Source organism: Myotis myotis, unplaced genomic scaffold (genome assembly GCF_014108235.1).
Source record: "Myotis myotis isolate mMyoMyo1 unplaced genomic scaffold, mMyoMyo1.p scaffold_m19_p_16, whole genome shotgun sequence".
NCBI classification, from domain to species: domain Eukaryota; kingdom Metazoa; phylum Chordata; class Mammalia; order Chiroptera; family Vespertilionidae; genus Myotis; species Myotis myotis.
This window is the reverse complement of record NW_023416320.1, coordinates 2,937,079-2,949,275: the sequence shown is the minus strand read 5'-3', so window position 1 is coordinate 2,949,275 and position 12,197 is coordinate 2,937,079. Positions and strand designations below refer to the sequence as shown.

The following is a 12,197-nucleotide window of genomic DNA, read 5'->3' as shown; positions in this document are numbered from 1 at the left end:
AGTGACACCCCCAGGTCTAGCCCAGGAACCTCTGGAGGTGAGCTCACCATCACGACTGGGCGGGCCTGCAAGGGGGCCTCCCCACGGCTTCCCTCACCCCATTCCAGCCCCAGTTCCCCGACTCAGGTCCTGTGGCCATCCTCCTCCAGCACCTGCCACGGCCTCCTGTTCCCCACAGAACCTGCTCCCTACCTTTCCCGGCATTCGATGCTCATCACCATTTGCTCTCACCCTCCTCCCGCGATGACGTCCCCGCTCAAGGCCTCCAGCCCCGCTCACCACAGGGACGTCTGTGTCCCCCTGCATGCAGACAGCCTCCCCACCTCTGCACTGTTTACCTCACCCCTGCCCAGCCCCTGCCGGTGAAGTGCCCCACCTAGAGTTCACCTTGTCCCCCTGTCCTCCCAGAAATCCCCAGCCAAAGGGAGTTGCTCCCCCCTCAGAGCACCCCTGGGAGTTTTCCCTGCCCCACGGGAGCAGGACATGCGCATTGGAGTCTGGAACAAGAGGGGGGTTCGAGACATTTGGAAGCTGTGTGATCTTGCAAAGTTTTCTGCATCTCTCTGTGCGCCTGCGTGGTGTTGCTATTCCTTTTCCTTCCCAGATCTGGAGGGTCCTCAGGACAAGGTGTATAGACCCGCTAGCGTGGTGCAAGGCACAGAGCGGGGGTCCACTGGATATGGACGCCACCCACTTTCAAAGTGGAGCATAAACTTGGGGGGACAGGGACACGTCTCATGCATGACCCCTGAGCCTAGCACCGAGCCTTGCCCCAAAGAGGTGATCCATAATTAGCCACCGAACGAGTGAATGACTAAGTGAGTGAATGAATGAAGGCCAGGGGTCTGCCTTCTAAACAAGAGCCCACACTTTGTGACTATTGCCTTTTCCCTGGGGAAGGTGAGTGGCTGACCATGAACCTCCCTGGGGAGCCATCAGACCCCACTGCTTCTCCAGACACAGGAGTTCGTTTGTATTTCGGGAACCACGTCGGAAGCTGGGGAAAGGGGTTCATGTGGCTGAGCCGAGGTCTCCAGCTGGAGCGGAACCTACATGTTTATGTCTCCGGGGCCTTCGTGTGTATCTGTGAGAGGCCCCTCGGCCCCGAGTGTTCTCAGGAGGAGAAGTAGAAACTTCGTTTCCACTGTCCATTGCACAAACTTGTTGATGCACTAGAGCTGTCCTCTTGCTCAACCCACCCGCTGCCTCCACCGGGAAGGCCACCCGGCTGCTCAGCTTCCTGAGAGTGCTGGAGGGGTCAGCGGACCTCCCGGAGCTGGGGAAGGTTGCTGAGCAGGGCCCATTGCAGCTTTGCAACTTGGCAATATGCTTCCTAGCTTCCTCTCCATGCACTCATGTACAAACTCTTTTCTTCCCTACATCTGACTCGGCATTCTTTTATTTAAATGCATCTTGTATTCAGAAAAGGGAAGCCTCAGGCCAGCAGGAGGCCACGCTCTGGGAGGACAGGGGTGACTGGGAGATGTGTCCTGCCATCAGAGCTCCGTGGACAGGGCCATGGATGACCCGTGAGTCAGGGCAGCGTCGTGGGGGGTCCAGTGAGGAGGGAGCCAAAGGAAATGGCTCTCAAGGTTGCCGTGGCCCCACAGCGTGAGGGAAGGATGATGTCCAGCTCAACCTTGAACTTGAGCAGAGTCCAAGTCCAGGCTAGACGTTTGGCAGTGCTGGCCAGGACGTTCAGTTTGTGCCTTCTCGTTGTGTGTGTGTGTGTGTGTGTGTGTGTGTGCTTGTGTGTGTGTGTGTGTTGTTTTGTTTGTTGGGGTGACTTCTGTTGCATCTTGTCTGGACTTGGAAGTGATCGCAATCATCTCTCATCTTGCCCCTTAAGGCCTCTTTGCTCCTCTCAAATGCACCGGGACAGGCTGGTGAACTGACTCCTCAGGCCAGTCCCGCCTCGGTCCTGGCTGCCCCGCGTCCTTGGCGTTTGCCTGGATTCCTCAGCGGGTCCCCGCTGCCCAGCCCGGCCTTCCTTCCCAGTGGCCTTCCACTTCCTCCTAGTGCCTGGGCAGGCGCTGCTGGATTCACCTCTGGGTTCTCTTCGCTGTTCCACTGACCAGAATGGACTTCCCTTCATTTAGGATCTGCCAGAACCAGGAGTGAGGGTCCTACCGGGGTCCCCTCGGGCTCTGGTCCTCTCACGGCACCGCGCCAGGGTCTGGTGGCGTGTCCGCGCTCCCTTAACCCCTGCAAAATGTGGGGCCAAGCTCCCAGGCTTGCCCTCTGCCCACAGGCGAGGTTCTCCAATTGTCCAGTGGCCTGGAGGCACTAGTGGGGAGGTGGGGAGGGCTGCCACCTAGCCTTTTGCCAGAGCGGCCTGCCACTGTCCCAGAGGCACGGAGTTTGCTGGTCCCTTTGATGCCCAGCAGCAGAGCAGACACTGGGAGTCCGTGGTGACATCCCAGCTCAGCTCTCTTCTCTCCAGCCCACGGGGAAAGGGGCCTCCACCTGCTGCTGAGGTAACACCCCAGCTGCTTGGTCCTGTACCCGACAGTAACAAGCTTCGCATATGCCCATTGTCACTAATTACATGCACAGATTGTTCTACTAATATGGACATTCTAAATGTAAAAATGTTTTTTAAAATGTATTTTTATTGATTTCAGTGATGAAGGGAGAGGGAGAGAGAGATAGAAACATCAAAGATGAGAGAGAATCACTGATCGGCTGCCTCCTGCCGGCCTCACACTGGAGATGAAGCCCACAGCCCAGGCCTGTGCCCTGACTGGGAATGGAACCGTGACCTCCTGGTTCAGAGGCCGACGCTCAACCACTGAGCCACGCCGGCCGGGCTGTCAAAATGTTTGTAAAGGATGAGACTGCTCCACACTCACAAGTAGATGTTCTAGCATCTTCTCCCTGGGCCCTGATGGAATGCCACGGGCACCCCGTTGGGAGACCATGGGGGAGGAGACAGGCAGCGCTTCTAAACGATGCTCAGAGGGAGTCGGGAAACACCTGTCTCATCTTTCCTGCGGCACACGCACAGTCTCTGGGAAGGGCACAGAGAGCCTCGTGAACTCTGCTTGAGAACCAGGACAAGAGCCAGTGCCCACGACCCAGGAAACTCCGTGCCGGGGCTCTGGGTGGTGCCATGCCCCACGACGGGGATCTCCTGACACCCCTTCCCCACCTCTATGCTCTGAGTTCCAGAAACTGAAGCTCCGGGAACGGAGGCTGCCTATTTCCTCGATGACTGACAGGAGCGCTAGCGCCTTCCAGGGCCAGAGCAGCCGTCACAGACTCACCAGGCAGGAGGGGTGAATGGGAGGGAGATGCAGAGGGAGCAGGTGTAAAACAGAAACAGGGCCCTGGCTGGTTGGCTCTGTGGACAGAGCGGCGGCCTGTGGACTGAAGGGTCAGGGCACATGCCAGGGTTGCAGGCTCGATCCCCATTGTGGGGTGTGCAGGAGGCAGCCAATCAGTGATTCTCTCTCATCATTGATGTTTCTCTTTCTCTCTCTCTCTCTCTCTCTCTCTCTCTCTCTCTCTCTCTCTCCCTCTCCCTTCCTCTCTGAAATCAATAAAAATATATAAGAATAAATAATAAATAGAATAAAATAAAAAGGAAGAACAAAATGTAGATTACAAACTGCCTTAAGGCCCTCCCTGCCCTCTGGCTCCCCGCCCACCTGGCAGCAGAGGGGGTCAAGGAGGTGCTGGATTATCCCTGCTCCCCGCGGCCCCCAGCAGCACAGGCTTGGGTGTCCCCGGGAGAGCAACACAGCCGCCGGCCAGAGAGAGATAAGGCCTCTGCGCTGAGCGCTGAGCTTCCCCGTGACCGCAGCCAGGCCTGGAAACTGCCCTGCCCCGGTATCCTCATCTCACAAAAGCCGTAGCGATGAAACCCGCCCGGCACCGCTGCCTGGGCTGCCGCAGCACGAAGGGAGGTGAGGGCTGAGATCGAACGCGTGGCGTTGGAGCAGCACAGCTCCCCGTTGGCGCCCGAATACTTCTGGGGGACAGGCCTCCTCACTTCTGACATGAATCTGTCGTTATTTAAAGAAGACCATGCTCGCCCCGCTGGCGTGGCTCAGTGGCTGAGCGTTGCCCCATGAACCAGGAGGTCCTGGTTCGACTCCCAGTCAGGGCACAGGCCAGGGCTTCGGTCTCAGGCCCCAGTGTGGGGCGTGCAGGAGGCGGCCGAGCAATGATTCTCTCTCATCATTGGTGTTTCTATTTCTCTCTCCCTCTCCCTTCCTCTCTGAACTCAAGAAAAAAGTAATATTTTAGGAAATAATAAAAATAAAGAAGACCACGCTCAACATCAGTCTTAATGAAATTTAAAAGGGCGCCAAGCACGTACCAGCGCCGGGAGGGGCGTGGCATTGTCAGCCAGGGTTTATTTCTAGACCCGCCGAACCACAGCTAGTTACACCAAGCGCACGGGCCACGGGGAAGGGACGGGAGAGGACAGGCCAGCTCCTCAGCTGCTTTGAAAACTCTTGGCCAAAACGAAATCTCATCCCCAACCTGATCCTTAGATGGGAGAATACGTCCCTGTTTTTCAGTTTAGTTTGAGTCGCAATAACATTATGAACAATAACAACCGACCTCCTTGTAGTGCTTTGCAGGGTATATTTCTCAAGCCTGTTATTTCATCTAGTTTTTGCAAGGACTCCGTGACAGGCCGGTTATGATGTTAGTGATTGCTCCTGCTGGTTGGACAGCTAGCGGGTATAGCCCTGTCCACGTGATCTCATCAGTTCATCTCAGGGCATGTTCTTCTCCCCTCATTGTACACGGAGGAGACTGGGGCACGGGGAACTGTAGTCATTTTCCTAAGGACACGCCGCGGGTAAGAGGGGGTGCTGGACTTGGCCCCGGGCTGCAGGGCCCTGAGGCCCAGGCTCTTGATGCCACAGCCTGAGACAGCATTATGTACCCACTTTACAGATGGGGACACCGAGGCCCCGAGAGCAAAGCCACTTTCCCGGTTGTCAGCGCAGGATACGCTGTATCTAACCCCGAAGCCCGAGTCCTGGCCGTTCTTCCTACAAGTGTAACCATTCACACTGTGTTTAGCTGGAACATCTGAAGGGGGTAGTGTTAGAATGACGTGAATGGGTTCCGGGAGCCAAGGCGGGCAGGGACTCAGCATGCATCCGTTTAGTTCTGGGGTCACCGGCCCCTCCACGGGGGTCCCCTGGGAGTGTCCGTACAGAGGCCCTGGGGAGAGGGTCTGCTTGGATTGTGGGCCCAGGGCTGTCGGGACATCCTCCTTACAGGGGGGTGGGGCTCGACCTTCACCAGCTGCAGCTCATAAAGAAGTGGCCACCGCAGAGGAAAATGCTGAGCCCATCTGAACACAGGAAGCCAAGTGAGTGTGTGTGTGTTGGGGGGAGGGGGGAGGCTCAGACCCGGGGTGGGGGGGAAAGGGAGGCTCAGGCCCGAGGACACAGATACCAGGCCAGGCCAGAGCCGAGGGCTCCGATCAGCTGGGGGAAGAGACAGTGTGTCCTCAGGGGCCCCGGCGAGATGTCCATGGCGGCCTCGGGCCCGCACATTCATTGGGTCGTTAGTGAAGCTACAGGAATAAGTACCCAGAAGGAGACATCTGGGCACGTACAGGTCATGATCATGGGCTTGTTTCTAAAAGGCAGCGCATATCCAGGGTGTGTGTGTGACTGCTCATTGGCAACGGAGGGAGCAGCTCAGAAGCCTGCATTTAAATTCCCTGCGAAACGGGGCGGCCGTCGCCCGGGCCGTCACTTAGCGTCGCCTGTGAAGGGCGGTCCCTCCGCCTGGGAAGGCAGCGCTTTCCGGGCGCCAAGCCCTTCAATGGTTTCTGACAGCCAGGGTGACGGAGGCGACTGGCAACAGCGTCGGTGACAGCTGGGAGCAGGCATTTGGTCGGGGCTGCAAGGCCCTGCAGGGAACACGACAGTGGAGCGAGCTCCATTCTGAAGGGGCCGAGCCGGGGCCAGCTCCTCTCCTTTCTCCCATCCGTGCCTGGGGGTGCCCTGGAGGGGTCCCCGCAGTGCATGCCCGCAGCTAAGGGCGCCAGCGTGTGGCCAAGCCACGTGGAGAGCATGCTGGCCAGAGTGTCCGCGGGAGGAAGGGTGAGTGCAGAGGGCCATGGCCACCCGTCCCTCCGGCTCGGGGAGGCTGGGCTGGGTGACGGGGCAGGCACGGAGCCTCTCTGAGGCTGTCACTCTTTCACGAAGGGGCCCCTGGTCAGAGGCTCCCTGAGCACAGATGGGGTCACTGTGCAGAGGGTGAGGTCACAGCGGGCCCCTCGACCCGCTGGCACCTGCCTTCTCTCTCCAGGTGGAGACAGTGGGGGAGGGAGGGGGGATGTAAGTCTGTAAGGAAAACACAGAGGTGCACCCTTCCTGAGGCGGCCGGAGCGAGGGGAAAGGAAAGGGTTTGAAAACACGTGTATTTAGGGTGCAGGTGGACTCCAGGCCCTGGGGTGAAGCAGTCCCTCATCCCGTCTCTCTCGCTTTGCTTGTCGTTAACGTTAAATGTTAAAGAGATGGGCAGGGGCACCCCGGAGGGGCCGATTTGCTGGCATCTTTGAGAAAGGCCGGTTCCCTCCCTTTACTCTGCGGGTGGAGAACACGGAGGCCCACAGAGGGGGTAAGAGACGTTTGTGGACTCAGACGTCGCACCCGGGCTGGTCTGATTCTAAAACCCAGGCTCTTGCTCACCACATACCCCACCAGCCGCGCCATACCTTCACGGTATCATACTGTGCCACTAAAGAGACCGTCAGGAAAGTGAAAAGACAACCCGTGGACTGGGAGCCAGTGTGCACAGATCACACGTCTGAGAAGGGACGTGCATCCAGAGCATATAAAGAACACTCACCACTCAATCACAAAAAGACAAACAACCCAACTTAGCGTTGGGCCAAGGACCCGAACAGACGATTCTCCAGAGCAGATGGACAGAGGGCCGTACGCACCAGGAAAGGTGCGCACCACCATCCGCCATTAGGAAGATGCACATCACACACACAGCGCACAGCGAGGTTCCGCTCCCGGCCCCTTGGAGGCTGTGACAGGTTCCGCTCCCAGTCCGCCGGGGGGCTGTGACAGGGATGCACAAGGTGATACCGTGTTGGTGGGGCGTGGAGAGCTTGGAACATGCAGGCATTGCCTGAGGGTGCATAACAGGGCGTCGCTGCTTTAGAAAACATTTTGGCAGCTTCTCAAATGGTCGGACATAGAGTTACCTTCTGACCCAGCCATTCCACTCCTAGGTATACAACCAGGAGAAATGAAAACATGCCCTCCCACCCCCACCCCCACCCCCCCCACACACAATGGACCAGGCTGTTCATCGAGCATTACTTATAATCGCCAAAATGGGGAAACCAGCGACGCCCAGCAGCTGAGTAGATAAAATATTATATATGGGAGCCAGGGGACGGTATTTAATTATGAAGGGAATGGAGTGCCGACGTGCGCGATCACTGGGTGAAGTGGAGGGAGCCGGGCCCAGGAGGCCTCCGATTGGTGGCTCCATTTACATGAAATTTCAGAAAAGGCAACTCTGCAGAGACAGGAAACAGATTAGCGATGGCCTGGGGCTGGGAGTGACTGCTAATGGGCACGTGGCTGCTTTGCGGACGAGGAAAGTGCTCTAAAATTAGATGGTGGTGATGGTGACAGGGCTCCGAGCCTAGAACTGAAAGCCATGGGCGTGTGGGCTTTGAGTGAGAGAACTGTATGCCACGTGAGCTATGTCTCCATGAGACCCTTTCAAACAGGCCGCTGCAGGGGCCCGGAATCAGAGCTTAAAATGCCACCGATATAATGCAAGCGTATGTTCCTTCAAGAGAGAGTCCCACATGCATATCTTCCATGGGAAACCATGAAAACGTTGTGGGGAAAGATCACACAATACACTTTTATGTCTCAGGGAAAAAGTATCCCTTGTGACCCAGGGATTCTGTGGCCTATCAGGAAATCAGCATGGATATGTGGACAGATTTGCCGGTGAAGATGTGCTTCGCGGTGCAGCCTAAAGCATCCGAACATGAGGAGCAAGGGCTAGCTAGCACTCTGAACCCGTGCACTCTGAATGCGCCCCGTGTGTCATGAGAATCCTCTCCTTTCTTCACGACAACGGCCCTGGCGGAATCTGTTAGCATCGTCACGCTCCCGACAGATGAAGGAAGAGCCCCAATCAAACAACTACGCGTTGGAGCTGGGGTCTGCACCCCCGTCTGTCACCTGCCACGACCGGCAGGCGCTCCTGCCTGCGCCCCCTCCCTCGCAGCCAAAACACCAGATTGCACGCTGGCACTGGAAGCAGCACATTCACAGGTGTCAGCTGGTGGCACTCACCAGGGGCTGTTAGGAAAGAGACAGGCTCACGCCCGTCCCAGCACTGGGCCTGCAGACTCACTGGCAAGGAAGGGCCCGGCCCCGCCTGGACATTTGTCACAGAAACTGCCCCGTCCGGGTTGGGGGCAGTGACTTCTACATGGAAGCCTGTGAGTGGCTCCCCCAGCAAACTCTGAGGTGTCCGTTTCAAGAAAATCTGAGTGTGTGTATCTGTATGAGTGTGTCTGTCTGTGAGTGTGTGTGTCTGAGTGTGTGTGTGTGTGTGTGTGTGTTCCTGTGACTGGTGTGTTCCTGTCTGTAATTGTGTGTTCCTGAGTGTGTATCTGTGTGAGTGTGTCTGTCTGTGAGTGTGTGTGTGTGAGTGTGTGTGTGTCTGTGTAAGTTTCTGGGTGTGCATCTGTGTGAGTGTGTGCTTCTGTTTGTGACTGTGTGTGTGAGTGTGTCTGTGTGACTGTGACTGCGTGTGTGTCTGTGTGTGTCTGTGACTGCGTGTGTGTGTCTGTGTGTCTGTGTGACTGTGACTACGTGTGTGTCTGTGACTGCATGTGTAACTGTGTGTGTCTGTGACTGCATGTGTGACTGCGTGTGTGTGTCTGTGTGCGCTTGGTCAAGGGCCTCATGAGGTCACCCCAGCCGGTGGCTCACTGAGGTCAAGGCCCCTCGCATGTGCTGAGGCTCCGGGAGAAAAAGCAGTGCTCAGCAATTGTGGTCTCGCCCTGCACTATTTTTAAAGTTCAGAAAACACACAAAACGAACGGAAACTCATTGCCACTGAATAGCTAGGTCAGATTTAGATAAAGTACCGGCCCAGGGCCCAGGCTGCTGGCGTGACTGGGCAGGGTGACAGGACCGGCTCCTCTGAACCCACAGAGTCCCGTGAGCATCAAGGGCACCAACAGCAACACCAACTCCTCCCCACCCCACCCCCACCCCGGCTGAGGACACCCGCCCGCCCTGCCCCCTCACGGCAGCTGTGAGGCATGGTTATCACTCCCATCCAGATGAGGAGATGAGGCCCCCGGATGTCAGCCCCGCGCCCCAGCCCAGGGTCCCCTCGTCCCTCGGTGGGGAACAGGGCTGGGGCTGGAACCCGGTCCTTCTGCCCCCAGGCCCCTGCTCTTGGTGGGGCTCCGCCCAGCACCCCTCCCCCAGCTCCCTGTCTCCACCCAAGTGCTTTCAAGTGGGGGCTGAGCCCGCTGTTGGCTCTTTAACCACCGATTTTCCACGAAGAGAGAAGTTTTGTGCAGAAAGATCAATGAAAACAAAATGCTTGGCGAGGAAAGTTCTCTGAGCCGCCGTGCAGTATCCGCGAGCCCCCGCCTCTAACCACTTCCTCACACATCAGGAGCCCTGGCTTTTTATAGCTGGGACCAGAGGGCCCATCCCCAGCCCACAGCCCCGCAGCCCGCCTGCTCGGCGCCCCACCGCAGCCCAACCGTGGACGGCCTGGTCAGCCCACAATTCAGAATGTGGGGCTTTGACCTGGAGTACTTTAAGCATGCAGATGCACACGTGTGTTTGCATATGTATGTGTGTACATATGCAAGCATGTGTGCGCACATGTGTGCATGCTGTGTGAGCATGTGTGTGCATATGTGTGCACATACTGTGTGTGTGTGTGTGTGTGTTCTCTTGAATCAGAGCACACGCAGTGATGCTCAGAAAATACGGCCCCTACTCATTGGAAAGCTGAATCGGGGGCAGTCATCCTGCCACCATGTGTGGGCACCACTGCTGACCTCCCGGCCTGGGCTGGCTGGGCATTTATGTCACTGCCGCTCGCAGGTTCCCACCATGAGCCCGCGATCTCCCTCGCTCACAGATCTGGGCTCAGAGCCCCACTGCAGGCCCCAGCACGGGCAGCCTGCACACACCTCATGGCAGCAGGAGCCTCCGCTTATCGGAGTGGGTTGAGGACAGGACACTATGTCGGGCCCAGCCCGTCTGGAGTCTGTAGACCAGGCTACCAGCCCGGGTCTGAGCAGCTCAGAGCTCTGGGGCCCGGTGTGGCCACGTCAGGGTCCACCCCCATGTGTCCTGCTCCCTCGGCTTGGGGTCCGATGGCCTGGCCTCACCTCTGGCCACAAGGTCCCCCTTGGACCCAACAGTGAAGTAAACATAACAGTGAGCACAGCGCCGCCCCCTCGCATCCAGAACCGACTGTGTGTGCGTGAAAGGCTTGGCCTTGGAGGCGGCCACCCCGTTCCCTGCCCTGTGACCCTGAAGGCTTACAAGAAGCCACCCCATTCCCTGCCCTGTGACCTTGAAGGCTTACAGGAGGCCACCCCGTTCCCTGCCCTGTGACCCTGTGCATGTCGCCCACCTCTCTGTGCCTTGATTTCCTTCTGGAGCCGGGCTCCCACCCTCCGTTCTCAGAGAGGAGACGCTCCGGCACCTGGAGGCTTACAGGAGACTTGCCGTGATTGGCCGGTTCTTTCACACTGGCTGCGTCCCCCGGTCTCCTAGGTGGGCATCTAGTTTACACCCAAGTCCATCTTCCCTGAGCCGGAGGGCTTGCTCGTCAGGGAGCCCGGAGGTGGTGGTGGGACACGGAGCCACTTTCGCAGACTCCCCCCCAGCTCGGATCCTGGTCCCTGTTCAGCCCCCGTCAGCGCTTTGCCTCCACACGCAGCCGTAGTTCATAGCGAAGACGGAGGGCCACCCGGTCCAGCGTGCTCACCTCACAAATGAGGAAACTGAGGCGGAGGGGACATCCGTTCACGGCCACACAGCATGTGGGTGGCATACTGATCCGTCCCGACCTCCCGAATGCCTGTGGCACCTCCGGGCAGGGTCCTGGCCTCCTACTGTGCCCTCAGGCCTCGGGCTGAGCAGGAGGAGGGAGAGATGGAGATTCTCAGCCCCATGTCTGCTCTCTCCCCAGGGTGGCTCCGCGCTCTCCCCCGCCGCCGTCATCAGCCCGGAGCGGGCACAGCAGCAGGCAGCTGCCTTGGCACAGGAGGTCGGCTGTCCCACCTCGCCCATCCAGGAAATGACATCCTGCCTCCGCCAGAAGCCCGCCGACGCCCTCAACGACGCCCAGACCAAGGTGGGCACGTGTGTGCCAGTTGGGAAGGGGCATTGTCCAAATGTTTACAAATGGAAACCCGGGCCTAGGAAGGAGACCTGGCCGCCCGAGGCCACACGCTCCCCGCCCCCAGCGCTGCGCACGAGGGTGCGGTGGGCCACGCGTGGGTGCTGAGGGCACCACCTCCGGGTGCCTGGGAGCCTGTGTGTAAAGTGGGGGTAGCAGGTGGGCCTTGGAGGGTAGGCGATGACGGTGAGGTGATGTGAGTGAGGGTCTCGCCTGGGCGGGGACCGTGCTGAGGGTCACGGTGCTGCTGCCACGGAGCTGGGCCCTGCCCCTGCACCTTAGACAGGCAGCTGGGTGCTCCCTTCTTCTGTCTGTGAGGATCTGGCCCCCGTCTCTCACTGGCCCTGACGTGAGTGAAGGGGACGCCAGCAGGGACCACTGCTGTCATCTGAGCTGGTGGCCTGGTCCCTTCGGCAATCCGCCTGGACTGGCAACCGCCCTGGGGCCAAGCCTCAGTTCCCCGATGGGAGCACACGGGAGCAGTGGAGCCGGCCGGTGGTCCGTGGGCCATGAGAGGTCCGAAAGGCTGGCGACCGCTGCACTGGAGAGTGGCCGAGGCTGACCCGTTTCCCTGTGACCTCCCTCCTGCCCCGGGCCACCGGCCCCGCCTCGATCTCTCTCTCCTCCGCCCGGCTCACACCTGGGCGCAGGCTTACCCAGTCCCCCTGGGGTGTGGTCACCTCGGAGGGGGCTCTGGAAGCTCCCCTGGACCAGTCACTGCTCAGAGCCTCACCCACCTTCCAGCCCCTGCCACTGTCCCTGGTCGTTTTACTCTGATTTCCCGGGAA

At 58.7% G+C, this 12,197-nt stretch overlaps 2 protein-coding genes across 2 annotated transcripts in view; one reads left to right on the top strand and one right to left on the bottom strand.

The window, feature by feature from the left end:
* The window catches only part of TG (thyroglobulin), a 154,775-nt gene that overhangs the window by 125,667 nt on the left and 16,911 nt on the right, over nt 1-12,197 (top strand). Inside the window, exon 42 of the mRNA XM_036337618.1 lies at nt 11,200-11,364. Coding sequence (XP_036193511.1) covers nt 11,200-11,364 — 165 coding nt within the window. The remainder of the gene's footprint in view (nt 1-11,199; nt 11,365-12,197) is intronic.
* The window catches only part of SLA (Src like adaptor), a 49,187-nt gene that overhangs the window by 33,145 nt on the left and 3,845 nt on the right, over nt 1-12,197 (bottom strand). The gene's annotated exons all lie outside the window — the stretch shown is intronic.